Consider the following 27,269-nt stretch of genomic DNA (forward strand, 5'->3'; position numbering starts at 1 on the left):
TGCTACAATTGAAGTGTCTGAGCCTGGGGATTAGAACAACAAAAACACTTGTAGCACTGGACAGAGGAAGGGAAATTGCTGTCAGGAACACAGCTCCAAGTTTTGGCACAAGATCCATAAAATGTGTTTCTTTCAACCCAGAAGCGCTCAGCTCAGGGAGCAGAAAGCAAAACCTGCACTGTCTTGTGAGTTTGCCCCAGAGCCTCACTCCCTGTTGCATGGAGCAAGTGCCCTGCCCCGTATCACAGAACGGCCAGGCTTGGCTTGGCAGCTGCAACTCAGGGTATGATCTGGGACCAGCTGGTGACAGCTGACCTCGGCCACATGGCCCTGCCAGCACCAGTGCTTCAAGTGGCCCCAGCTCAGCCCTGTCCTGCCGGGACCCCTGGAACCTTTCCCACCCTGCACTTTGTGCTCTGCTCTGGCAAAGGGACAGGTTCAGGCATTTTTTTCACCTTGCTTTTGGCTGAGCTCCCCACTTGTCCGCAGTTCAGCAGTAGCACCTCTGGTGCTACTATGGTATCTGTTCCTCCTGTCCCCACCCTCTCTGTTGCATTTGCTCCTGTATTTAATTTTCTCTGCTACAGCTGGTGTGTGCTGGAGTCACATCTGTCCCAGGCAGGCAGAGCAGCACTGGCTCCCCCACAGCACCCCACGTTAGCCCACCCAACCCAAGTCCTCTTTCCCAGGATGTGACAATCCAAAGGTGATGCAGCCCCTGTATTTGTGTTCTGCGTGCCCTGTATTTGTATTCTCTATTTGTATTCCCAAATGCTCAATCCATGCAAATGCACATCTCCAGGAAAAATAAAAACTCCAGAACTTGTTAATTTCACATTCTTTATTCTCCTGTGTCAGTCACCACAGCTATCTCCACCTATCTCTATGGAAACAGAAGGTTGTGCGTGCCCTTGCAAATGACTCCTTGGTACTAAAAAGAGCAGCCCTGGAAAAAGTCAGGACTCCACACCACATGTAAAAAGTTTCTCCCATGGGGTATGGCAGCACTTACATGCTATCCAGGAGTGGAAGACTCCTACTCCAAGGCTGATGACTGGTGACTGCTTGGCAAGTCAAGTTCCCACCTTCAAGGCACAGAGGTGAGCAGCCAAGGCAGCAGCTTGGCACATTTAGTGAACAGTTGTGCAAGGTGCATGTGGCCAGTGCTGAACCAGGGGCACTGGGCACTAATCTGCCCTGCACGGAGAGTTCTGAGAAGTGCACAGCACTGATTCCTTTGGCTGGGGCTCCACGTGCCACACAGTGACTGACCCAAGACATGACTTATTTCCAGGGACACCTCCACTAGACCAAGCTGCTCAGAGCCCTGTCCAGCTTGGTCCCAGGCATGGGGCAGTCACAGCTGCTCTGGGTAACCAGCACCAGGGCCTCACCATAAAACCCTCCTTCATGTCCTACCTAAGTCCACCCTCAGTTTGTACCTACTGCCCCTTGTCCTTACAGGCCTCGATGAAAAGCCCCTCTCCATCTTTCTTACAATCCCCCTTTAGACATGGACAAGACACAACAAGGCTCCCCTGAGTCATCTCTTCTCCAGGGTTTGCCCTAACAAAGGTGCAGGACTTTGCACTTGACCTTATCAAATTTCATGAAGCTCCTGTGGGCCTGAATGACATCCCCCTCTGGATGACATCCCCTCCCCAGATGCACGCCTCAGCCTGGTCTCATCCTCAGACTGGCTGAGGGTCCACTTGATCCCTCTCTGCACACCATTGCTGAAAACACGCAATAGCACTGGTCCCAGTACGGACCCTCAAGGGACACCAACTCACGTCAGAATAGTTTTAAGGAAGACACCATTAAGAGTGTTAACAGGAGCCCCACGCAGCATTCCCTACTGGGGTGGGCAGAACAGGTCTGCCAAGGGTGGAGATGTTTGTGGAAGGGAGTGTGAAAGAAGCTGCTGGCCCAGGGTTGAGGAGATCCTTGCCCCATGTGGGCTTGGGTGACAGCACAGCAAAGCCAGAGCAACTGTTGTCACCCCCATGGTGGCACTGTCAGTAAAAGCCTCCCATGCATGGGACTGAGCAGCATCAAACAGCAGTGCAAGCATGGAGTATTTGTCAGATCTGTGCAGCCAGTGAGTGTCTATGGAAATAGGTGAGAAAGCTCCTATTCCCTCACAAAATCCAGGAAGAATAGGGCAGATGTAAAAAGGCTCTTGGCTGGAAGTGAAAGGAGACAGTTGAACAACACCTGGCAGTTCAAGGAGAAAAGCATCTTCGGGTCTGAGGCCACACTGGTGGGCATCAGCAGTAATGACTGTCGTGCAGAACAACGAAGACATTTCTACCACCTTTGGGAGTGCTGATGTCACAGTGCCAGGGAAGGTCCAGTGCTATTTCTGGAGCCAAGGTAGTACAACAATCTAAAGACCCATTTACAAAGGGAACATTCTCTTGGTATTCCAGTGTTACAACGCAGATTTGAGAGTCCAATTCAGTCAGACTCTGTAGCGAGCAGGAAGACAGACAAGGCCAGTCCCACCTTATCACCTTGGGATAAGGATTCCTGTTACAAAGCCAGAAAAACACCTGGTTATTGACAGTCATTTGAGAAGAAACACAGTTTCAATTTATGCAGAGTGGAGGAAAAAATCCCACACCAAAAGATCAGTATCGCAGCAGGACTGCTCCATGTCCTTGGCAGCAGGGAGAAAAGGGGAGAGTTCTGCTGCTGCAGGGCAGACTAAAACCCCATGCACCTGGTTGGCAAGCATGAGGGAAGCTGGGAAAGTCTACCCCCAAAAGGGAAGGCTCTAGAAGCCAGAAACACAGGGCAAGCTCAGGCACATGGAGCACATGGGATGCAAAACACTTACTCTTCAGGGCAAGGAGCCTTTCTGGCTCTCGTCAGACATCAGCTGTTCCCTGGATACTTTTTCAAGACTGAAGGTGTCAGATCTGCATTTTGCTTTGGACAGACCCCACACAGCAACAGAACCTGCAGCTACCAGGATGACCAGGAGCTCTGGAGAGGAGAATGCACAAGCAGAAACTCACTGTTCTGGTCCTGGGACAGGGCTCTGCTGCTTAATACCATGAGCCAACAACCAGAGATGAGCAGTGTCCCTCAAGGACAAGGGACAGACAGAGAGGAGGTGAGCTACTGCCAGATCACATGGAATGGCTTTCCAAGGACACAGTACACCCAAGGCAGAGCAACAATTAAGCTGTGATCTCAGGCCTCCCTTAGCCCTCCCAGCCCAGCAAAAGTAGCTACTGATCTGGAATTGACCCCATCAGGATACTCAATTTATAGCCCAAGGTAGGTAGGTCCAAGACCATGTGCAGCACTTGAGTCTCATATACCTGCAACAATCAAGATCCATGTGTAACCTTGACTCCTTGATGGCACAGAGACCTCAGGCTCAGGCGTAGCTGAAGGCTCTGTGAGGAAAGAGAAACAAGTCCATGAGGCTTCCAACTCAGCTTAAGGTCAGCACTCAAAGCAGTGTTCAATCCACACCTGGCTGAGTTCCCAGTTCACCTCAAGAGCACCAAGAGGCCTTTTTCAATTTAAGCAAAACCTTATCTACTGCTAATGTGATTAACCCAAACTGGAGGAAAAAAGTTCTACTGGAAATGCATAATAGGGGAAGGTGGGAAACTTCCCAGCTGGAGCTCAAACCAGCCCTCATGGCACTGAGATGCCAAATGTACAATCGAAATGCAGCTCCTCAGTTCACCTACCAATTGAACAGGTGCAGGCATCAAACCCAGTCTCTCACTTTGCAGTAATCCCCCTCCTCTCCACACCCTCAGAAACCCCAGGGTGAGGGAAGCCAGAAACGCCCTGCCAAGTACCCCATACAGTCAATGTGTTTGACAAAGGAAAATCCAGAGCCAAGTAGCTCTGGTACCGACAGTACTGGGGTGCAGACACAGCCGGACACAAGCCCAGACGCTGTGTCTGCATCTCCTGACCAGCCCTGATAGCCCAGAACTTCCTCCTCATGCTCTTCCCTTCAGCCTCCCCATTCCCTAGAGATCAGAGGAGCTCGGGAGGTGGAGAGATTCCAGTATCTTCTCGAAGCAGCTACTGGGAATTGCATGTTCTAGAAGAATGAAGGAAATACTTCAGAAGCCCTTCCTCAGGGAGCCCTGCGGGGCGTCACTGCCGTTCCCACCAGAGGAACGGCACCAAAGGTGCGCGTCCCCAGCAGCGCTTCCTCCACCCACAGCGCGGCGACCGCAGCCGGACCGGCCAGAGACGGCAGGGAACAAAGGCTTCGGTCCGGCTCGCCGCCCCCGCCCGCAGCCCGCGGCCCCGTACCTGCGCTGCCGGCGAGCGGCACCGCCGAGCTCCTCGGCGGAGTCACCGCGGGGCCGCCGGGTCTCGGCTCCGCGGTGGTTGCGGTCCCGCAGCCCCACTCGTCCCCGTCGTCCTCACAGTCGGGGTGGCCGTCGCAGCGCCAGTCCTGAGGGAAGCAGGGGGCGCCGGGCGCGCACTGGAACTGGTCCGGGCTGCAGGGAGACGGGGCGGCTGCGGGGAACGGGCGCGTGAGGGGAGGCGGGGGGCTCAGCGCGAGAGCCCCCTTCCCCCCGCGCCCCACAGCGCGGGGACCCCGCGCGCAGGCTGCACGAGGGCTCCAACCAATGAGAGCGAAGGGCGTGCGCGGAGAACCAATGGGCGCCGCCCGCCCGGCCGCTCCCCCAGCTCACCGTGGCCTGGCGGGAACGGCAGCACCGGCGGAAGCAGCGGCAGCAGCAGCAGCACCGGAAGCCCCAGCGGCAGCAGTCCCGGCCCGGCCATGCCGCGGGCCCGCACCGGAGGGACTCGCGGAGGCCGCCGCGCTGCTAGAAACGCAGAGCGCGCAGGAAAAGCGCGTGCGCTCAATCCCGACTTCCACCAATGGGTTGCTCGCGGGGGCGGGGCGCGCGCCCTTGAGGAGGCCCCGCCCACCTCCCATGCGCTTCGGGGCCGTGCCCGGGGCGGTGTCACGTGACCGGGGGAGGGGCCCGCTCGGCCCGAGCGGCGCTCTCGGCAGCACCGGAGCCGTGCCTGTTCCAGCCTGCCTTGGAGCCAGCGCACGGAGCTGCCAGGGTCCGCGGAACCCCCTTCCAGCTCTAGGAGCAGCCGGGATCTCCCACGGATCCCTGGAAATCCGTAAGAACCGCAGTCGACAGTGACCTGCTGTTCCCGGGGAGGGTCTAGACACTGTATTCCCAGAGACATGAGCGCTCTGCTGGACCGAGCAGCGTGCGGTCACAGCACGACAGTGGCACTGGCGGTGGAAGGAATGAGTTCCCCAGGATGCTGAACTTTTCTTGCAGAACCTGGGCCCAGGGGCCCCTGTGAGTGAGGCTGTGCTTTACTCAGCTCTGCTCTTCATTGACTAACTACAGCTTACAAATGCTCCTGTGCTGTATCATTATTCAAACCAACCAAATATACTGGAATTAAACAGCAGTAACTTAGATAAATCAAATAAAACAGACAAAATGGGGGGAAGTAATCATAGCTTTATATACAGTTATTAATCAGATATCAGATCCCTCCAGCAGTCTGGAGCCACATCCAGCACAGCCTCCCCATCAGAGCTGCTATGGAACCACTTGTGCTCCTCATACAGCCTCAGCTCACTCCCTGCTCACAAGTAGGGCTCATCCTTGGAAATTTCCCACTTCCTAAGTGGTGGTCCTGGAGTCACTGGTTTCTTTGCCGCTGTTGTCACTGCAGCGCCTGAACTGGGGTAGAGAAAGGAGGAAAGAGAGAAGACGCTTTAGCAACACTCTGGAAATCACACTTTAATTTAACCAGAAGTCCAGGCTGCAAACTAGTGCTGGAGGTGTTTGTTAATCAGACTGCCAGAATGGTTTGGATTGGGTGGGACTTTAAAGCCCACCTCATTCTAGCCCCTGCCATGGGCAGGGACACCTTCCGCCATCCCAGGTGGCTCCAAGCCCTCCCCAACCTCGAACACTTCCAGGGACGGGGCAGCCACAGCTTCTGTGGGAAACATGTGCCAGGGCCTCACCATCCTCACAGCCAAGAATTTCCTCCCAATATCCCATCTAACCCTGCCTTCTGGAAGTGGAAGCCATTGCCTCTTATCCTGAACCAAGTCCCTTTCCTGGAGCCCCTTCAGGCCCTGGAAGAAGCTCTAAGGTCTCCTTGGAGCTTTCTCCAGGTGAACACTCCCAGCTCTCTCAGCCTGACTCCAGAGCAGAAGGGCTCCAGCCCTCGGAGCATCTCTGTGGCTTCCTTTGGACTCATTGTAACGGGTCCTTTCTTGGAGGCCCCAGAGCTGGACACAGATGCTCCACGTGGGGTCTCATCAAAGCACAGTAGCTTCCTCCCAGAGTAGTTTCCACCCATCCCAATTATTTTCAAGGAAGCATAGACCCAAATAATCAGTTCCACATTCTTCTGCCAATCTGAGTGACTTCCCACTGCCGCTGGGCGTGTTCTGTGTTCCTATACAAATCAGGAACAGGGCTGACCCCGCTCCGCGGCGGCAGCGATGCAGCACCGCCCGCGTCAGACCTACCTGCCGGCCTGTGCCCCCGCGGGCAGAGTTCTCTGCGCTGCCGCCACCACCACGGGCGGCAGCGACTCCCGGCGCCCGTCCCGGGTGCAGTAATAGTTATCGGCGAGTTTGTGGCTGGGGCCCACCGGGAGCCGCGGCGCCGGCTGGGTCCTAGGCAGAGAACGACCCGAGCGTCAGTAGCAGGGCCGGGGCAGCTCAGCGCCCTGCCCGCCGCCCGGCCCAGCCCGGCCCCAGCACCTCTTAGCGATCTCCTCGTAGCGCAGCTGAAGCTTCGCCTGGAGATCCCGCTGCAAGGCAAGGCCAGAGCAGCTCAGGCAGGGCTGCCGCCCTGCGCCGGAGGCTCCTCGGAGCCGGGGGCGCAGCGCAGCTTCCCGCGGGGCAGAACACGCCCGAGCCCGGGGTTCTTACCCCCGCCAGGAAGTTGCGGAGCCGCTGGATCAGACGAGTTGCCGTCGCCATCTTGGCCGCGGTGAAGGGCAGGGGCGCGGGGGGTGCCGGGAGCGCGCGCGGAACGCTGGGTCTCGCGAGACTTGAAGCTATATAAAGTGACGCGGGGTTGTGCCCCCTCTTTCCGCGCCCCGGAGCCGCCATGGACACGAGCCGCGTGCAACCTATCAAGCTGGCCAGGGTGAGTACCGGGACCGGGCCGAGCTGGGCTGCGCCGCGCTGCGGCACCGCGCTTACTCTCCACTCTGTCCCCGCAGGTCACCAAAGTGCTGGGCCGGACCGGTTCTCAGGGGCAGTGCACTCAGGTGAGCAGGCCGGGCCGGGCGGGCGCGATGCCACGGGCCGGACCCGGCCGGGCTGACGCGGTCCTGCCCCGCAGGTGCGCGTGGAGTTCATGGACGACACGAGCCGCTCCATCATCCGCAACGTGAAGGGGCCGGTGCGCGAGGGCGACGTTCTCACCCTGCTGGAGTCGGAGCGCGAGGCCCGGCGGCTGCGCTAAGCGGGCCGTGGGGCCGCCCCTGCTGCCGATCGTCCGTCGGGGCATGGAGCCTTGCGCCGCTCGTTTGGTCGCGGGGCGCGGATGGGGAGGAGTGTGGCGGCCGTGTCACTGCAATAAAGGGTTTTTCCAGTAGCCCCTTGCCCGGGTTTCACTCATCGAGCGCCGCCTGACACCTCTGTTTTGTCTCCCACCTCAGCACCTGCCGCTTTTTTCGGGTTCAGTAGCAATATGCCCTGCTTGTTGCAGGGCATAGTGTCTTTATTATAATATCACTGTGTTACTGCATCTTTACTGACTTCTTGCAACAAAAATAATTATGTTTTGATTACAGTAGTCTTAATCCTAACGTTCTTGGTAAGTGATTTTCTGTATGTAATGGTGAAGTGGCCCTGGAACCTTAGCATACCTCAGTGGAATTAAATCACGAGTTGAAAGTCAAACTTGGTACCAGCTTACAAAAAAACGGCTTGGTGCATCTATCTGTCTGTCCTTAGCAAACTGCTCAGTGAATGCTGCTGTAAATATATCTTCTTGGCAGTCACCCACAGAGGGCAAATGCTTGTCACTTATTTTTGACTTACTGACTCCTCTGTCTCACTTTCTTTGGCTTTCCTTTCCACCATAAAATCAGTTAGCAAGATATGTTGTTTTAGGATATTATGTAAATCAGAAGTAGGCCTGAAAAGTCTAGAATGAGCCTTAAAACTGCTGGTTCAAGGGTAGGTTTTTAAGGACTGGTGTTCTTTATCTTCTTATAGAGTGGTCCATGTTCGTGGTGTGTTTGGGTAGAGTCAGATCTGCAGCTTCTCATGTGTGGTCTCTAATGGGAGTGTTTTTGGTCTACAGTGTCCCGAGCTTGACTGAGGCAGTTCAGTGGCAGGTGTGAGTGAGGATTTGGGTGTCCTAAAGCTAAGCAGAGCACTTCTGGGACAGTTGTGCAAAATGTTGAACTGGAGCAGGCACTGTTGCAGGGCTGATGTTAGAGTGTTTGTGGGATTTGTCCTTCCAGTTCTGGTTGTGCCTTGGACAGCTCATGGGCAACATGAGGTGAGGAGTTTGTGCCGTGGAGAAAGCCCCTGTGTTCATGCTGTTGCTTGATGTAATTTGTGATTCTTTGGGGGTTTCTGTTTCAGAGAATTAGTACAAGGCTGTACTCCCTGGCTTGTGTGATGCAGCAGAGCTCAGAAGTGGCTGTGTGTGCCAGAAGTCCTCTGAGTTCAGTCCTGTGGCTGCTGCTCATTCCTTCACACCTTCATCAGTGACCCAAGAGTGTTTGCTCTGGCCCCTGCCAGCCCTGAGTGCTGGGTGACTGGGACAGAGTGGCTTAGAGAACTGTATCCTTTCTGGAATATCCCTGTGGTGTCAGCCTGGTCCCTGTCCATCTGAGGAGGGAGGCAGTTTGCATCTTCACAATAGGTTTGGTGATTGTCCTTTAATGATGCAGTGTAATATCAGCACCACAGAGAACCAAGAGCAGTGCAGGGCTGCAGCTGGTCCTGCAGAAAGAAATGGGCAGACACTGCTGCAGCTGCCTGAGACACTTCAGCAGGAAGAAAACCAGACTGAGGGATGTAGCCAGTGCACAAACTTGCAGTGAATGACTTGGAATGTGGGGTCACCTGCTCAGGTCGGGAGCTGTGCCAAGGCTGTGCCTTTGCTGCAGCTCTTGCAGGGTTTATTGTAAGCCAGACAAGAAGGCAGGAGACTGCAGATGTTACTGTAATATTTCAAAATAACTTTATTTATATCTTAAAAATAAACATCAGTATTAAAATACCAATCAACAGAGTAGTGTATTAGGGAGTGGCAGTGAGCGCTGTATATTAACTCCAGTGCAAAGCTGAGAGCAAGTTTCTTGGGAGGGTTGTGGGGTTCCCCAGCTCAGGGCAGGTCAGGCGGGGGCAGAAGTGGTGAGGCTGGGCCAAGGAGTAGGAATGTGGGGCACAACACATTACCTTTGTGAAGGATTCAGAGCACAGCTGCCTTCCCATGCAAAATCCTTTATCCTGGTCCTTGTCCTTAACCTATTCCCACCCCACAGTGCTCACACACTTGCACAGACACATTCTCTGACATACATGTTCCCTTTTGCAGGCTCCACCTGTGTGCTCTGAGCTCTTCGGCCCCATGTGTTTTTCCTGGTGCTGTCCTCAGCTGCTCTCCCTTTTGGGATGGGAGGTAGGCAGAGAGGGACTCGGCTGTGGGCTCTGGCTATCCACACAGTCTGTGGGACTAGTTAATTGGGGAATGTTCAGGAGGTAATTGGTCTCTCTTCTTGGGAGAAAGACCTGCTCCCCTTGTGGGTTATCAGGCAGGCTTAGTCCCCAAATACATCCTTGGCCCTCAGCCCCTTTTTTCACTTGGCTGCAACCCCAATTGCTCAGAGGTTTTGCTCCTATTGAGCAAACCAAATCCCACGTGATTTCATGTTGAACTTAATCCTTTGGACAAGCAATATATTTTTCTTGCTTTGTATGCATGTGCTAGAAAAGAGAAAAAAGTCAGATTTTAGCCAGGAAAGGAAATGCCAGAAAAGAAGGGCAAGTATTTGAGTGTGGAAATGCTCCCAGCCCCTATCCAAGACAGCATTCCCTCTCCCATTGCTGTAGAGGATGTGCCTGCAGAGCACCATGTCCCTGCTGGCGCCAGGACCTGTCACTTGCCCTCCTGGCTCCATGTCACTGGCACTGCTGCCTTCTCAGAGCTGCCAGAGAGCACAAACCAGGTGCTGTTTCTGCTGGGTTGGTTCTCTGCTGTTCCTCCTTGCTGAGGGCTCGGAGGTGGCGCAGCTCTGGTGGTTGTGGCAGGGAGCAGAGGGGTGGGGTCCCACTGCAAGGTCACTTGGCACTGGTCACTTGGTGGTGAGGTGTCCGCCTGTGAGCTGGATCCAGTGGAGGAGATAGGCGAGGGAGGCCCAGGGATGGTGCTTGTGACGGGACTAAAGCTGCAGAGAGCACTTTGACACGGAGGGGTGGCAGGTGAGGGGATGTGAATCACAGCCCAGTGCTGATGGTGGCCCCTGGCTGGATCCCAAGGTCACTCTAACTCTGTTTCTTTGGACTCCTGGGGCTCTTTGTGGCTGTTGGTGAAGTCCCCTGCTGCAAAGAGAGTGGTCACCAGAGACCCCTCCAGTGACTCCCGGTCAGGGCCAGCTGGGCTGTTCTGAGCACGTGGCACCTGAAATGCTCTGCTCTTGGTCCTGCAGCCTCTTCCTGGAGACACTCGTCTGTGTCACAGCCCCTTCCCCTCCCGTGGAGAGCGGTGTGGTACTCACGGGTGTCTGTGCCTTTGTGCCATTGAGGTGAGCATAGAGGAGCGTAGCGATGTCGCTGTGACCGGCCTCCAGTGCGATGGCAACAGCGTTGTTACCATCCTAGAAAGTAAAGGAGAGCATGCAGAAAGGGGTCTGGGGACAGGCCACAGCGTGGGCTGCCCAGGCCCAGTGGCAGAACCTTACACTGTCCACAATGGAGATGTCGCAGGTGGGCTGAGCCAGCAGCAGCCTCACGGTCTCCAGGCGGCCGTGCTCGCAGGCGCACATCAGTGCAGTCGAGCCCTCCTCGTCCTGCAGGTTCACGTCAGCCCCACAGGCGAGCAGAGCTTCCACCATCTCCTGCCTCCCGTGGCTGACAGCCAACATCAGCGCTGTCTGGCCAGCCTGCAAGGAAGGGACACTGCCAGGCCACTCCTGCCCCACTCTGCTACCTGCTTGTCCCCACAGCACAGGACCACAGCTGAGACAGCCCTGCTGCCAGGCAGGAGGAGCTCCTAAGGTGATGCCCTCCCCATGCACCAATGCCTGCAGGTTTTGGAGCCACTGTCCTGCCCTTGGAAGAACTGAGCGTGGCTCTGGCATCTGCCTGGGGGTGGGAGGGTCAAGATGTGGCGGCCCCCAGACAGCACCAACCTGGCTGGCCTTGGCGTTGACGTTGCCCATGCTGAAGAGCCTCCTGACCACATTCATGTCCTCCTCCTGCTCAACGGCTGCCAGTGCTGCCAGCATGAGGGCTGTGTACCCAGCTTTGTTCTGGTGATCCACGTTACAGATCCCTATGGGGGTGGGCAGAGGGGGTTCAGGATGCTGCAGGGCTGGTGGGCCAAACCACATGCCTGGCTCCTCCTCGCAGTCCTGCCCAGGGTGCTGTGAGCCATCCCATAGGCACAGAACTGCTGATGGATCTCCCCCATGAAATCTGGGCTTCCCAAAGGGGCTGGGGTGACTTCCACCCCCACACCTATGAACAGATACAGCCCAGGGAAGTTCTCCTTGTCCCTCTGCTGCCAATGCCTACTTCCTGTGCTGACATGGCCAGGACATGACCTGGGGTACAGTAGGATGCTGGCCAGGGGCTGTTTCTGGGGCTGGGGGGCACTGACCTGTATCCAGCAGTAGCCACACGATGTGGAAGTTGGAGTGGGAGACGCTGTAGTGCAGGGCTGTGTTGCCATTCCCATCTGCCAGGTTCACCACGTGGGCCAGGAAAGCCGGTGAGACCTCGGCAAAGGCCAGGAGGTGGTTGGCAACCGTGTCAGGGATGGACGACTTTTGGCTGGACAGACGGAACCACTCCTGAAGGACCAGGCTGCTGCTGGCGAGCTGTGGGGAGAGAGAGCCTGAGCTCCCCGTAAGCCTCTGCATGGTCTCACACCCTGGCACCCATCCCCTGCTGCCAGCCCAGGTGGCAGGGAGCAGAATCCCTGCTCCAGAGGGGGTGGGTGAAGGCAGGACCCTGAATTGCCCAAATCCATGCTGGGCATGGCCTGAGCTGAGACCATAGGGGTTTTGGGGTTTCTGGGACAAACCCTGGAGCAAAGGGCTGTATTTTGGGGGCAGGTGCTGAGCCAGGCTTTGCTGGTCCCTCTCTGAGTAGGGCCAGCTCTGGGGGATGTCGGCAGGGGCTGGTCACGCCATCCCATCCCAACACTCCACTTACCACCTCTTTGCTCTTGGCAGCACCAGGGTGGCCCAGGTGGGTCTTGACAATGAGGCAGGCCTCCCTCATCTTGGGGCTCAGCTCGAACCTGTGGAAAGCATGAGGATATCCACAGTGTGTGGCTGCATCATCTCACCAAACCTGTGAGCTCCCCAGTGCCTGTAACTCCACAAGGTCCCCAGAGTGCAACCTCCAGCCCAGTAGCTGCACCCTGGCTTGCTTCAGTCTCTGCAAACCGCTGCAGAACAGAGCCCTATATGGATGTGCTCGGGCACGATTCACCCATTCTTAGGCCACATTTTTTCCTTTTGTTGAAAAATGCTATTGAAGGCTGTTGGGTTTTTGTCCCACTCTATCTTCTGCAGCAAAGAGGCATCTGGGGCCTCCCATCCTTTCTTTAGCAGACCCAAGAAACTGGAAAGATTGTTTCCTGATGAATAGTCTCTGCAGGAGCTGAATGGGTTTTTCCCACTATGAGTACTGAAAGTGGGGCAGATGCCCTGAGCTGGCAGGGCCAGTACCATGGCTCCCAGCTGTGCAGGGCTATGGAGCAGAGAGCCTTCTTCACTGGCACTTACTTTTCCTTCACCTCCGGGGGCTCCAGCAGGGCCACATCAGTCCCCTTGCACTCCAGTCTGGGCTCACATGTGCCTTCTCCAGCCTCCTCCTCTGAGGTGTCGGTGTCTCCCTGCTCCGAACTGTTGGAACTGTCGGCTGAAGCCTTCTCAGAGGAGCTGTTGCCTTCTTCCTCCTCCTCACTCGATGTGCTCTCATACCTGCACAGAAGGAGGATGCTCAATGGCAACACAGCACCAGTGTGGCCCCCTTCAGGCCCTGTCACTGGTACCAGCCCAGGACAGGGATGCAGGAGACCAGGATTGGCTCACGGGGTGGCAGAAGACCCTCAGCACGTACTCCCCATTCAGCACGCCCACAAACTGCAGGCTCTTCTTGCTGCCCTCTGCCTCGCCCCGGGGAGGACCATCCCGCTTCTTCATTATGGACTTCAGGGCTCCTACAGGGAAAGAGATGGCTGTCAAGGGCCAGTGAGCAACATCATAGAATTGTAGAATCATGGAATGGCCTGGGTTAGAGGCGACCTTAAAGATCATCTCATTTCAACTCCACTGCCATGGTCAGGGACATCTTCCACTAGACCAGGTTGCTCAGAGCTCCATCGAACCTGGCCTTAAACACTTCCAGGGATGGGGCATACACAACTTCTCTAGGTAACCTGTGCCAGGGCATTACCACTTCACAGTGAAGAATGTTTCTTAGTATCTGATCTAAACCTACTGTTGTTTTGAAAACGCTCTCTCTTGTCCTGTCACTACATGCTCTTGTAAACGGTCTCTCCCTGGGACTAGCCAAGCACCCCAAACCCACTAGACCCCCAGATAGGCATGGAAGAGACATGGGCAACTGCTGGAGCATGGGTAGCGTTGGCCCTACAGGCATTACCCCAACAAGGCCATCCTCCCCTTCCTGCAGGAACATTCCAACCCAGACCCTGGCATCATCCCTGGTGATGCTCACCGGCTGCAGGGCTTGGGGCAGCTCCACTGTCCTGTGCTGGGGATGGGTCCTGGTTGCTGTGTGCCATCTCCAGCACAGCTGGCCCAGGGCCTTGGCTGTCTGGGCACATTTCCCCCGTTGCTCCTGCACCTGGCGCTGAGGGGCTGCTCAGGCCATCACCCAGGCCAGGCTCCATCACCTTGCCTCCACCAGACTCCTTTTCTCCTGCCAGAACAACGCTGCCCACATCTGTCTGGCTGCCCTTGTCATCGCAGCTGGCAGCTGAATCAGGTCCCACTGCCACGTCCTGCCCGTGGGGGCGGCAGCCCACAGCGACACAGGAGGTCGGGGGGCAGCACTCCACACCTGCCTCTGCCGTCTTTGGGGGGTCACCAGCTGCCCGGCTCCGTGTCACTACCACAGCCTCCACCTGTGCCTCGGCCACTTGCGGCTTGGCCATCACCTCCTTGTCCACCTGCCCGCGGGGCCGGCGGGCACACACCTCCAGCCGCAGCTCCTCCAGCTCCCGCGTGGCCTCCTGCAGATGCCCCTCCATCACGGTGATCACCTCCTTCTGGTGCCCCACCGTCTGCTGCAGCAGCTCCAGCTCCCGCTCCGCCTCAGTGGCCAGCCCCAGCGAGGACTCCAGCACCCAGACAGCCACATCCCTGCGTCCCTGTGTGCCACCGTCCGGCGTGTCCCCACTCTCCTGCTGCGACCGGTAGTAGAAGACGGCATCTGTCATGGCCCGGTCCTCACCCACTGCCACAGAGCGGCACGGCCTCTCAGCCACCCTGGGGCTCTTGCCTGGCCAAGCCCTGATGTTCCGCTCCGGCACAGCCAGCTTCTCTGTCAGCTTCCTCAGCTCTGCAATTTTGCTCGTTCGCCCCTTCGCTGGCTCTGCTTCACTCTCTGGCCCTGGGCGGGGCACTTCCTCACCCCCTTCCCCTGTCTCAGAGCCAGAGGGGTGATACAATGCCTCGCCAGGCTCTGCCGACAGCTTCTCTAGCAACTTTGCCTTCTCCCTCTTCAACTCGCAGATCTGCATCTCCAGGAGCGGGATGGTTTTCACCTGCTCCTCCAGGTCGCGGAGCTGTCGCAGGGCTGCAGCCATCTGCTCGCGCACGTGCTGCAGCGGCGCCGTGCCGAGCCCCGCAGCCGGAGTGCTGCGCCCCGAGCTGCCAGGACTCACCCGGCCCCAGCCCGCCTGGCCCTCAGTGCCCACTGGCACCCAGTGGGGTGGCTGGCCCAGGGCACTTGGCAGGGCACTTTGGGAGGGACCGCCAACATCCTGCAAACGACCCTGCTCCTGCTCCAGCCTCCTGCTCGTCTCCAGCAAGGTCTTCTCCACCCGTGGGTTTGGCACGAGGGACTTGCGGGTGGGAGGTGGGAGCAGCCGAACTGGCAGCAGTGGGATGGGGTGGGAGGTTGGCTTGCTCACAGGCTCCAGGGGCGCTCGGCCGTGCGGGGACAACAGCAGTGCTGTCCTGCCCTCCTCGCTGGCCGTGGAGGTCAGGGACTCGGTGGAGGTCCAGGTGCTGGTGTGGCTGCTGGGGCTGCGCAGGGTGCTGGGCGGTGCACGGGACCCTTTCACCCTGCGAGGCAGTGGCACTTTCTTGAGTGTTTGGCCACTTTCAATATCATCAACATATTTCAGGAAATCAAGGTCCAGCAGGAAGCCATAAGGGGTTTCCACGGAATATGAGCTCTTCTCTCCATCATCCTGGTCCCGGTACAAGAACGGGCCCCCGAGATCTGCAAGAGGAGCAGGGACGGTTAGGCAGGGACCTGATGGAGACAGGATGACTTTTCCAACTGGTTATTACTGGACTTCAGAGTCTGCAGGCCCCTCTCCTCCATAATGTGTGATGTGTCTGTATCCAGCACCCTCAGTGCCATAGAGTATCACAGGGCACCCAGTCCATGTCAGGGCTGGTGCTGGAATGAGGAACTCCATTGGGATGGGATGGGATGGGATGGGATGGGATGGGATGGGATGGGATGGGATGGGATGGGATGGGATGGGATGGGATGGGATGGGATGGGATAGCTCAGCCCTGCCACCTCCCTTGCACCCCTTCCGCTGGCACTACCTGGTGATAACCCTGGTCACTTTACCTGGGAGGTTCTGGTTCAGGGGTGCTGGCTGAGCCATCTTCTTCCTGGAATGCTGCTGACCAGAGGACCATCAACCTGCAACAACAAGACCACGTCCAGCCAAACCCTATGATCCCGGGACTGGTGAGCCCCAGGCAGCCACACTGCCCTGACCCCCATCCAGGGAGAGCTCTGTGGCTGCCCCCTGCCATCTGCCAGGTCCTCTGGCCTCCTCCAGCCCAGGGCTGGCACTGAAGCCAGTGCCAGGCAAGCGTGGTGCTGCCTGATCCAAGGGTCACAAGCTGGAGCTTGGCCATACAGTGGGAGCAGGCCAGGAAAAAAAAAGAGGCTGTAACCTGTATAGGTGCAATATTCAGTGTGAAGTTTGCTTTGGATAAAGGGAATTGATGCTTTGGCAAAGCCACGGCACTGCAGGGAGCTGCCACCACCTGTCAGTGCTGGGTGTGATGCCCATTCTCACCAACCAGGGTGCCCCACAAGGCCTCAGGGGTGTCCTCAGGGGCTGATGACCCCCAGGAGGGGCCTGACTGCTTTTCCCTGTCCATAATGCCGGATAAGGCAGAGGGAAATGAAATAGGAGCCTGGTTTTCCCAGGAGCCAGGCATGGACACACTGGAGGAGAGCCAACAGGATATGGCTGTGGTCCAGAACTGAGCTCATGGCTGGGGGTGCCACCTTCTGTGAGCACTGAGCTGGGACCTGATGCAACATCTGACAGCATCTGGATGCTGGGGCTCAGGTGTGAAGGGCTCCTGGGATGGGACAAGAGCAATTGGGAGCATGCACTGCTGCTGTGCATGGCATCAGGGTTCTGATGGTTCTGCCCATGGGGCACAGGTGGCCATCGGGCTGAGCAGCTGTTGGTGGGCAAAGCATTTGGCACTGGGCTATTTTTGGAAGAAAGCAGGGGAGGAAGAATCCTGCAGAGGAATGGGCACAGCCCTCAGGGAAACTGAGGCTCAGCGCTGCCCAGGGAACAGTGCAGGATCTGGCCTTGGCTGCACAGAAACACCCACATCCGTCCCTCATGCTGATGTTGCAGCCATTCCCCAGCCCCTGCTGCAGCCACCAGCCCTCAGCTTGCCCTGACCCTGTGGAGCCAGCAGAGCTGTGGCAGCGCCAGGCCAGGCTCAGCCTGGGCACCACAGCGACCTTCCACTCACAGCCCAGTGCACAGGGCTGAGTCCAACTGGGCAGAGATGAAACACTTTCCACTAGTCACCAGGACGCATTCTGGGGCTCTCCCGCTCCTTTGCCGACCCACCCACAGCCAATGCACATCCCAAATTCCACCTCCCTTGGTATCATCCCACCTTCGAGCAGGCACCCATTCCACCTCCCCTGGGAACATCCCAGCTCCATGCTGGCATCCATCATTCCCAAGCTGCTGGCTTCATGCCCAAGAGGGTCCACACATCCCCCACCGCGTCTAATCCCTCCCACCCTGGGAAGAGTTTGGCTTCCTCCTCTGCACGGCCCTTGCTGCAGGTAATTAAACAGTGCTGGGGCCAGGACAAACTTCCCGCTGGGCTCCACACATGTTGTAAATCAAAGAGGAAGAGAGAGCAACAGGAGCCAGACCAGCGGGTGCGTTTCCTCGGGGGGAAGTGGCCGGCAGCTCCCTTCCGCCGCCCGGCCTGGGTATTGTCCTGCCTGGGGACAGGAAAAACCTCCTCTGCCGAGGTCTGGAGACCTCCCACACCACTGCAGCAGCAAAGTGTTTGCACCAGCACTGCACTGGTGTCCCCTCCACTGAGCTGGGGACAGGCTGCTCATCACCTGCCACCTCCTATGGCCCCTTCAGCAGCTGCATCCCGACCATGGGGGACATCCTCCCACTGCTTCCAGACCCCATTTCTTTGTGTCTGACAGAATGGGCTGGACCAGGGCACGAGTTTCTGTCCTCACTAAGCTCCAAAAAAGGTGATGGGACGTGCTAGCTCCCAACCATGTCCAAGTGGCCCCAGGGACCCCATGATATTCAAACCCTCCTGCAAGGTGCAAACACCTCCCAGGCTCCTTGGGCCATGCAAACTGTCCCTGGGGAAAAGGCATGGGGCTGGATTGGACAAGTAGGGGCAGATGGTCCCCACTTGTCCAGCAGGTTGAGTCTTCACATCCATGGCTGAGGCACTGTCAGACCAGCCGGACCCGGCTGCCACAACCACGGCACCACTCAGGCAGCTGCTCTCCACCTGGGCTGAAGTCTTGCTGGGACCAATTGTAGCAGCCATTCTGGGGTCAAAGACTGATTTTCAGCTGCTCCCTTGGGCACTGGTTCAGGTTGCTGAAGGGGCTGGGCACATGGATCCCTGGGGGGAGCCCTTTCATGATCCCAGCTCTCTTCGGAAGCAGTGAAAGTGTTTCTAGCACTGGTGTTTCAACAGGAAAGCAGGATAGTACAAGCAAAGGACTGGTAGGGAGGCTTGGCAGTGAGGGGAGGAGGATGTGCAGGCACCCAACCACCCCCATGGAAGCAGGGCTATGCTTTGCCCTGGGCTCACACCTGTATTTTCCCCTCGTGCTGTTGTACCAATGTCAACATGGGAAACTTGGGGTCAAAACTGGAGCTGCTCTGCTCAATTGTCATAAGAAGTCATGTCAGGGATGAGGCACGCTGGGCACAGCCCAGGCACCACTGGTGCTCATGCTCCAGCCCCAGCTCCAGACAGCATCTTGGGACCCCTGGCCTCATGGGGCAATTTTCCCTTGGGGTTCCTGAGCTCCCGGACTGGCAGAGGAGAGGTCTGGGGGAACTGTTCCTAAAGCTGGAGACCTTTGGGCCCTTTCCCTCCCCAGGGGTGCAGCTGTAGCAGCCCTCAGCCCAGTTCAACCACCTGCTGCACTGCAGCCCGAGCTGCTCCACCAGCAGGGCCGGGGCTGGACACAGGGAGGGCTCTCCCTGGCTCTCCTCCTGAGCCAAAATACTGAGGTCATGAGGAATGTGAGAAGAACAGAGTCCAGAGCAGCCCTGGCCAGCACAATTTGATTTATCTCAGCCAGGCATGCTTCCCTCGTAGCTGTGCAGGCGATAAGCCCTGAAGCTTGGAACTGAGGCTGTTCCAAAGTTAAAGGGAAACCACTGAGCAAGCACACGGCTTGCTCCACTACCAGCAACCTGCCAGGATTTGGGCTCCTCGCACACAGCCAGCTGTCACACGTGCTTGTCAGCTGCAGTGTTACCTGCCAGCACTGTGGCTGGGTGCAGCAGGAGGTACCCAGGGCTCATGACACCTCCTTGTCCCTGTCCCCTGCTGCAGGGGCTGTATGGGAGGGCCTGTCCCTATTTGCCCAGGCCACCCTGGCCACGCTGTCTATGCTGGAGCTGCTCTTGGAGGAGCTGGATCCAGGTGGGTGGGTGCAAAACGCTGACCCAGGGAGACAAAAGGAAATGCTTCGATCATCTCAGCCTAACTTCAGGGTTGTTATTGCTGGAGTTGTCATCAACGGCCCGGTTGGCTGGGAGGCCAAAGGGGTTGCCCAGGCTCTGCACCCACTCCAGCTCCTCAAGGACCTACCTGAGCTCACACACACCAGGTGTAGAGTCCACACACAGACTTAGTCACATGGGGATCAGCTCTACCAGCCCCCTCACACTGATAGTGCTAGAAGCTCCTTACAGTTTCACTAGAGAACATCAACCCCTTTCCTTGCACCCTCACCACAGCTGTCCAGCAGCACCTTCCACAGACACCTCCCGATTCCCTGGGGGCTGCTGACAACACACGGCATCAGCAGCGATAGCCTGGGCTTGTCCTGCTCTGAGGGGCTCGGAGATGAAACTAAATTTACACCCGGAGCCCAGGTACAGGCGAGGTACACGCATAGCATTGTGCACAACCCCATAGTGGGATCTCCATGTGCACGCAGGAGCGCCCCAAACCCTACAGGACTCCAAACCCTGCAGCGCCCCAAACCCTACAGGACCCCAAACCCTGCAGAGCCCCAAACCCTGCAGGACTCCAAACCTTGCAGCACCCCAAATTCTTCAGCAGCCCCGGGGTCCCAGGGGAACCCATAGCACACCCAGCCCGAAGAGGTCCCGAGGACCCCAGGAAATCCCCAGAACCCCCAACCATGCAGTTCCCCAGCTCCCTGGGAGTCCGCCAGCATCCCCAACCTTACGGGTTCCCGGCATCCCTGGGGGATCCCCAGCGCCCCGAGGCGCCAGCAACACATTCCAGGCACCCGCACGTCGGGGCGACAGCCCATCCCCAGCCCAGGGGACCCGGGGACCGCCCCCCGCCGCCGCCAGCCGGAGGGGGGCAGTTCCAGCCCGGCCCGGCCCAGCTCCTCTCCCGTTCCCGCCGCCGGGGCCGCTCGGGCGGAGCCCCCGGGGCGGGGGGTGCCGGGGCCGCCCCATCCCGCCCCATCCCCATCTGCGGGGGCTCCAGCCTCTCGGGGGGCCACGGGCGGCGGCGGCTGCGGGGGCCGCCACCGGGATGAGCCCCCGCCCCGCCGCCGCGGCCGCCGGGCCCGCCCGTCCCGCCCGGTCCCCGCCGTCCCTCACCGTGCCGCCGGGCTCCTGGGCTGCAGCCGGGACACAGCCCCGGGCCCGGGACTCTCGGGCGGCTCCGCGGCGCCGGGCAGCGCTGCCCGCCGCAGCCCCGGGCCGAGGGCGGGCGGGAGCGGCAGCGGCAGCAGCAGCGGCCGGGGCGGGGCGGGGGCGGGGGCGGGGACGGGCCCCGGGCCCCGGGCCCCGGGCCCGACGGGACGGGACGGGTAACGCCCCCGAGCGCTCGCCCCGCGGCATCCCCGCTAGCCCGCTCTCCGCGTGGGGAGGGGGTTTCACTGTCCCCGTGCCCGCCCGGGATGGGATATGCCCCATTCCTGTTACCTGGGGGAGGGGTGTCCCCTGCCCTTGTCACCCCCCGGTCCTCTGTTCTGATTACCCTGGGGATGGGGTGCGCCCGCTCCAGTCACTCGGGACGGGATTCTCCCTAACCTGTCCACATGGGGGATGGTCACCCTGCAGAAAGGGGGATCCCCTGCCCACATCACCCCGATGCTGGGGTATTCTGCCCTGAGCTCAGCCCCGCTGCTTGCCGGGGTCCTGCGGGTGGCTGGGGTTCAGCTCCCCGCACCACTGTGCTCCCCCCAGCACAGCCGCCCGCCGCACATGTTGCCTTTGTCCCACCCATGGCCAGGAGCAGTGTGCCTCTGGCCCTGGCTGGGCTCCCCGGGCCTGGCCCCGCTGGGTTTCTGGCAGCCCTCCCTGTCCCAGCAGCGGCTGTTTGTCTCCTTTTCTTGCCAGCTTTCTCCCCGCCTGCTTCCCGTGCTGGTCGCTGAGCCGCGAGCTCTTGGGCTCTCTGTAAGAACCCCGGCCATTCCCCACCTTAGAGCTTGCCCTCACTAACTCCTCCAGACCCTTTCAGCGCTGAAACCCTCAGCAACGATTTTTGCTTCTTTTTCATTCCTTCTCAGCTCTGAACTTCACGGGTATTTTTCCATATCTGGCTCTTCTGTAACACTACTCACGGGAAGAGCAGGAGAAACAAGATGTGCTTCCCGACGTCCCTCCCAGCTGCTGGCAGGCAGTTTGGGGACTTCCTGGGAAAGGGTTTGCATCCGGACGGAAGTACCTTAATAGCTCTAATGAATCTACCTCCACTGACAGACCTTGTCCCTCGCCAATCCATTTGCATACTTGGCCTCCCCAGCATCCTGTGGTAATGAACTTGGTGATTTCACACCCTCAATCAGTCTCCAAAGCAGGTCTGGAATAGCACTGCTCTTGCCACTGACTACTTGGAGAAGAAATCACTTGGGTCCTCTGCACCGTGCACCTTCACCTTCTCTGTCCATCCAGGTCAGGAAAGGTAGTCTGGGGCAATAAGCCAAGGCCTGGCTGTGCTGCGGAGCTCATGCCCTGCATCCCGGGTCACAGTTCCATGATGGGCCCACATCCAGGTCCCTCACTCCTGCCCTTGGACATCCGACAAAAATGTCACCCACCTCCAGGTAGCAATTCTAGTTTCCGCCCTGCAAAGGGAAGAAAACAACAAAGGAGGAGTTGAGGAAACATGAGCGTGGGAAAGTGATGTCACCGCAGCTCTGTGGGTGCCAGACCCCCACGTGCCACCCCAGCACGGGGGTCGAGCTGTGGAAGACTGGGGAGACTGCAAACCACCCAGCACCACCGAAGAAACAGACCTCTGGGGCTGCCTGAATGTGGTGCTGGATCACAAAACTCTGGCAGCTTAGAGATATTTCCAGGCTGAGACTCACCTGCAGCCTTTGAACAAGAGGGATTGCATTGTTCCCTCCGTGGATCAGACTCCTGTGGCTTTAAGTTCTGATCACTGAGAAGAATCAAACCCAAGGGACATCCCTTGTTTCCAATATTCATTATTTTCTGCAGCAAGTACGTGGGACTTAAATATGAGGCCATGGCCAGAGAACTCACCTGGCTGGCTTGTGTTTACACCCTTTGTAAATCCCATCTGCATCCAGGAGCAGATCACATGGAGCAAAGAGCTTCTGAAGCCTTGGCTGGCGACTGGTGTGGTGGCTTCACCCAACAGTAGGGATGCCGAGCCAGGACCAGTCCAAGCTGTGGCACCTGCCTGCCCAGGCAATGCCCAGCAGGTGTAGCTGAGCCCAGGCTTGGAGGCAAATTGCAGTGGTGCACCCACACCTGTGCCAAAGTGTAACTGTGAGGTTGTGGGCATTAGGACTGGTGCCTGTGTGGGTGAAAGATGCACAGATGCTCAGTCTGGGAAAGGCTACAGGTAAGGACACTCATACAGGGTCAAGGCTGATTTCAATGGCCATTGTGAAGGAACAGCTGTGCCAGACCCAAAAATGATGCTGATGAGTTTTCATAGAATCAAATCTATTAAAAAGCTTTCTTTGTTCCAGAAGAAGGTCTAAAAAAATTACTTTCTCTGTGAATACCAATCCTTTTCCCTCTGCCAGTCCCTACTGGGACTGTGAATGTGATTGTGCCTCTTTTCCTATCAGGGCAGTAAGAAATGTGTGTGCCTGTGTGCATGTGTTATGACTCACATCAGCACAGCTGAGTGCTTCTCCACAGTGTGCTGGGAACAGAGCCCCGGGAGCTGGAGGTGACTGCAGACTGACAGAACCGGCTGCATCCCTGTCCCTCTGCACACAGCACAGGAATTGGGTGGTGGTGGCACACGAGAAAACACACAAAGCTTGTCCAGGTTTTGGTGGGCTAGCAGCAGGCATTCGCTGTCATTCTGTGTCATTCAGATGGCTCCTGGATGGAGAGACCCTGAGAAATGCTGCTGTATATGCTGGTGGGAAAGGGCTGCAGTCCCATGTGCTTCAGCATGAGCCATTCCGCCTGCTGCAGCTCTGGATGACTCAGTTTTCTCCCTGGGCTGTGGGATCCTGACCCCTGGGCAGTCTGGTCTCCCCCGTGGGCAGCAGGGTCTTGCAGCCCTGAGCTGATCTTGGTCCTTTCTGAGGCAGTGGGCTCCGAAGTCCTGGGTGCCCAGACTGGCCAGTGGTGGCCCATGGCAGGGAGGAGCAGTGTGTGCTCAGGGTACACCTGGGAAACAGATGATCAGATGTGTTCCATCCATCTCCTGGCTTCCTGAGTTAATCTCTGTTTGCTCCAGCTCCACCAGGCCAGCCTGAGCTCGGCTCCTGGATCCACCACCCCCTCCATGGTCCCCTGAGTGAACTCGCCAGGCTGGGCACAGCTTGGGACCAGAGGCAGAAGCTGTGAGGCTCTGTCTGGCCCAGTCCGTGTAGGAAAGGGCGGTAATGCCAGCAGTATCCCAGCCCAGCACGCTTCCCACAGGCACAGCGTCCCTGCCCAGCCAACCCAGCAGGATGTCCTTGTTTTCTGCCTGCAGGTTTGGGAGTGAACAGAAAGTTTGTTTCCTCTTGTCACCTCTCTGCTCAGATCCTTCCTCCCTGAGATGCTGCAGGAAAACAAAGAGCCCAAGAGCCACTTCCCCAGCAGCGTGGGACCTGGGGAAGGGTCCCCAAGGAGCTAGGGGTGCACACGTGGTGCTCAGACCCACCTGAGCTGGCAGAGAAGGGGCTTGCGTGGAGGCTGAAGCCACTGGGGGAAGACAAACCCTGACAAAGTGACAACCACCACACAGACTCCTTGCCAAAAGCCTTCTGCTTTGCCGTTTCCCACCACCCATCACCTCCTGGAGACCCCCTTGACCATAGGTTAGGGCTATGCTGTGGCACCTGCATCAAACATAGACCACCCTCAATGACTCACTCTCCCTGGGACCGTCTGTTCCGTGCCACCTCCTGCTACGTTCCACTAGGGTAGGTATGTGACCCAGTGCGTGCTAGTCGCCAGCACAGCTCTGCAAGACCAGCCCTAGTCCAGGTGCTCTCATCCCCTGTATACCCCAACCCGTGTCCCCTCTGATGTAGCCGGCCACAGGTGATATTTTGTGCTTGTGCAGCACAGTGGGCGTGGCCTTTTATCTCAGGCAATCCTTGATGTGCTTGGCACAGCGCTTGGCTAGCCCAGGGAAAACCAGGACAGCTTTTTTTGTTTGTGGCTGCAATTGCAATTCAGCCTTATCAGTGCTGAGGGAAATGCCGTGCAGGTTTTCTGCAGCTGGGGTTTGCTTTGGCCACGGGCCAACCCTGCCGGCAGCATCAGGAGGACCTGCCCCAACGGCTGGCACATCCTGATGTTGTGTGGCCCTAAACACACCCCAGCGTCAGTGAGACCCATCAGTGGGATGTCCCCATATCTGGGACATTCTGGTACTGGGATCATGCTGTGCGTGGAGAATTTGCAGCCTGGGTTGCCTTGAAAATCTGTGATCTTGGCTGAAACACTACACTCTTTCAAAATCATCAATGAGCAGCCATAATTTTCCTTTAGGGGCTCTGGGCCCTCATGTCCTTCTGTAGCCAGCAGGCTGTAAAATGGATTTTGAAAACAGGTGCCCAAACTGATTGTCCCCAAAAGGGGTGACTCCTGGAAAGGAGGACACCTGCTCCTGTGAATTCCTGTGACCTCAGTCCCACAGTAGGGTGGGGTCCCAGCTGCAGCCCTGTCCTCTGTAGGAAATGCCCTTGCTCAGGGGCAACAACCCTGAGATCCCCAGCCCCTGGTGATAGACAGAGACACTGGCCTGGGTCGGGATAAGGATGTCGCCATCACCTGGTGGGTGATAGGGTCTCAGCTTCACTCACTGATTTCCAGCTCAATCCTTCACCCTGCAGAGCAGGATGGGTCTGGCTGTACACTGTAAGCACAAACTAGTCCCCAGATCCCTCCTGCTGCTGTGCTCTCTGCCCTCAGCACCCAGCAAAGATGCCAGCTGAGTCCTTAGGACAAAGAGGGAATTTCCTGACCAGCAGATGCCTCTCTGCCCTGCACAGCTAAACTCCGTTTTTCCCTGGCGAGTAATTTCCAGCTGTTTTCAGGCCTCCACTCCCCCTGCCACAGCTTCACTCCCTCTGCCGCAGAGCCCTCGGGCTGACGGCGCCCGACTCCTTTTTGACATTTCCAGCGGAATCGGGAAAAGCCACTCGTGTCCGGCAGGTTCCCGGCTGCCGAGGATCTGGCAAGGACCGGGGCCACGCAGCGGAACCTTCCCGACGGGAATGGCACAGATCTGTCATTGAGAAGAGCAGAAAAGCCGCTCTGTGCCGCGCTCGGAGCGGCACATCTGGCGCCGGCAGACAATCGTGCCTTTGAGCTGGCAGCCCTGGAGCGGGGCCAAGGACAGAGAGGCTGTGCCGCTGCCGCCTCCGGGGCGGGTCAGAGCCCCAACCCTCCTCCGGGCAGCACCTCTGCCATTGCTTTCTGCTCTCGGATCTCCACTGGGAGCTTCCCACTCCATCTCCAGGACAGGAGCACGCTCCCCAGGTGTCGATCCGTCGGCACCGCTTCCAGGAGCTCCCTCCTGCCAGGCTCTGTCCAGGAGCCCCACCGTGTCCAGACTACCCGGGTGCCAGCATCCAGCTGGTTCGTTCTTTGCCAGCGAGCAGAGAGAAGCTGCAAAGTGTCCAATCTACGGGAGTTTTCTTCTTGCAGGTGCTGCACAATTGTAGGTGGTACCTCTGAACTTGCTGGTCAGAGCCTACCTACCCTGCGGGGACAGGGACGGCCCCATGGGGAGCAGCCAGGCGTGTGGGACCTGCATCCTCTCCCTGGAGGAAGAAAAGAAGAGGAACAGCGTGATGGGACACGTGGCAGGGAGCACCTACAGCATTACTGGCACCTGGGGACATCTGGAGCACTGTGGGTGCCAGAAGTGCTGCTCCGGCCCCCTGGCGCTGCTCCAGACACGTCTCCTCCGAGAGCAGGACAGACACCTGAAATAAGGGACAGTTGTTAATGATTCAATGTGTGAGGGGTGCAACCCAGGCCCTGAATGTCGAGGTCGAGCAGGGTGTGGGGGCAGTGCGAAAGGAAGTGTCCCTCCAGACAGATGAGGATTCCAGGAGGTGCCTGGTGCAGCCCATCGACCTCTGAACAGGAGGGTGATGCCGCAGGGAACCCAAGACCCACCGGGCAGAGGGGAGTGCAGGCAGTGGTGGCTGGGTTGGGGAGCAGGGCACCACGGCACAGCTAGGGCTGGGGGCAGCAGGCAGAGGTGCCGACCTCGCTGGTGAGGTGGGCAGCACGTCGGGGTCTGCCCAGAGTGAACCTCTGAGGCTGGGTCCGGGGGAACTTTGGGAGCAAGTCACATCTGCCTGGGGAGCAGCCATCATGGGGTGACAGGGTGACAAGGTGGTGGGGTGGCAAGGTGAGGCACTGGCAGGGTGATGGAACGATAGAGTGACGGGGTGAGGGGGTCACAGGCGGCCATGACCCCGAGCTCTCAGCTCCGTCGCTTCACTCCCGGAGCCCCGTTCCAGCCCCGTCCCAGCCCCGTTCCAGCCCCTTCCCAGCTCCTCCCCAGCCCCTTCCCAGTCCCTTCCCGGCCCCTTCCCAGCCCCTTCCCGGACGCTTCCCAGCCCCGTCCCAGCCCCTTCCCAGCCCCTTCCCATCCCCTTCCCAGTCCCTTCCCAGCCCCGTCCCAGCCCCTTCCCGGTCCCTTCCCGGTCCCTTCCCGGCCCCTTCCCAGTTCCTTCCCAGCCCCGTCCGCCCGTGCCTGCCCCGCTGTGACCGGCAGGGGGCGCTGCAGCCCCGGGAATCGGGGCGGGGGCCTGGGATGGGCTTGGGGTGAGTTTAGGGCTGAGTTTAGGGGATGGGTTTAGGGCATGGGTTTAGGATGTGAGTTTAAGGGGTGGGTGTGGGGGTGTGTTTAGGGGATGAGTTTAGGAGGTCGGT

General features: G+C 58.2%; 4 protein-coding genes across 8 annotated transcripts; 1 reads left to right on the plus strand and 3 right to left on the minus strand.

The window, feature by feature from the left end:
* Positions 1-826: 826 nt before the first annotated feature.
* Positions 827-4,872, minus strand: CD320 (CD320 molecule). The gene is made up of 5 exons (XM_088179260.1): positions 4,686-4,872; positions 4,297-4,506; positions 3,333-3,410; positions 2,843-2,991; positions 827-2,532 (listed from the first exon to the last, which is right to left on the minus strand). Exons 1-4 carry the CDS (start codon positions 4,774-4,776, stop codon positions 2,846-2,848), a joined length of 525 nt encoding a protein of 174 aa, XP_088035386.1. The 5' UTR covers positions 4,777-4,872; the 3' UTR covers positions 827-2,532; positions 2,843-2,845.
* Positions 4,873-5,466: 594 nt separating this feature from the next.
* On the minus strand, positions 5,467-7,018 carry NDUFA7 (NADH:ubiquinone oxidoreductase subunit A7). The gene is made up of 4 exons (XM_014884337.2): positions 6,923-7,018; positions 6,752-6,801; positions 6,515-6,664; positions 5,467-5,711 (listed from the first exon to the last, which is right to left on the minus strand). Exons 1-4 carry the CDS (start codon positions 6,971-6,973, stop codon positions 5,615-5,617), a joined length of 348 nt encoding a protein of 115 aa, XP_014739823.1. The 5' UTR covers positions 6,974-7,018; the 3' UTR covers positions 5,467-5,614.
* RPS28 (ribosomal protein S28) lies at positions 6,661-7,595 on the plus strand. The gene is made up of 3 exons (XM_014884427.2): positions 6,661-7,142; positions 7,219-7,266; positions 7,341-7,595. The coding sequence occupies exons 1-3, from the start codon at positions 7,104-7,106 to the stop codon at positions 7,461-7,463; spliced, it is 210 nt and encodes a 69-aa protein (XP_014739913.1). The 5' UTR covers positions 6,661-7,103; the 3' UTR covers positions 7,464-7,595.
* Positions 7,596-9,177: 1,582 nt separating this feature from the next.
* On the minus strand, positions 9,178-21,562 carry KANK3 (KN motif and ankyrin repeat domains 3). Of its 5 annotated transcripts, none has more exons than XM_088179259.1 (11): positions 20,541-20,657; positions 16,031-16,105; positions 13,934-15,667; positions 13,313-13,412; positions 12,976-13,173; positions 12,398-12,485; positions 11,841-12,060; positions 11,371-11,513; positions 10,921-11,121; positions 10,738-10,836; positions 9,178-10,558 (listed from the first exon to the last, which is right to left on the minus strand). In XM_088179259.1, exons 2-11 carry the CDS (start codon positions 16,065-16,067, stop codon positions 10,505-10,507), a joined length of 2,874 nt encoding a protein of 957 aa, XP_088035385.1. In that variant the 5' UTR covers positions 16,068-16,105; positions 20,541-20,657; the 3' UTR covers positions 9,178-10,504. The 5 variants fall into 5 exon arrangements, with proteins under 5 accessions (XP_088035385.1, XP_088035384.1, XP_088035383.1 ...); XM_088179258.1 differs by having other exon boundaries at positions 9,178-10,561; XM_088179257.1 differs by lacking the exon at positions 20,541-20,657 and adding an exon at positions 21,509-21,562 and having other exon boundaries at positions 9,178-10,836.
* Positions 21,563-27,269: the final 5,707 nt, after the last annotated feature.

This window comes from Sturnus vulgaris, chromosome 26 (assembly GCF_052056855.1).
Source record: "Sturnus vulgaris isolate bStuVul1 chromosome 26, bStuVul1.hap1, whole genome shotgun sequence".
NCBI classification, from domain to species: domain Eukaryota; kingdom Metazoa; phylum Chordata; class Aves; order Passeriformes; family Sturnidae; genus Sturnus; species Sturnus vulgaris.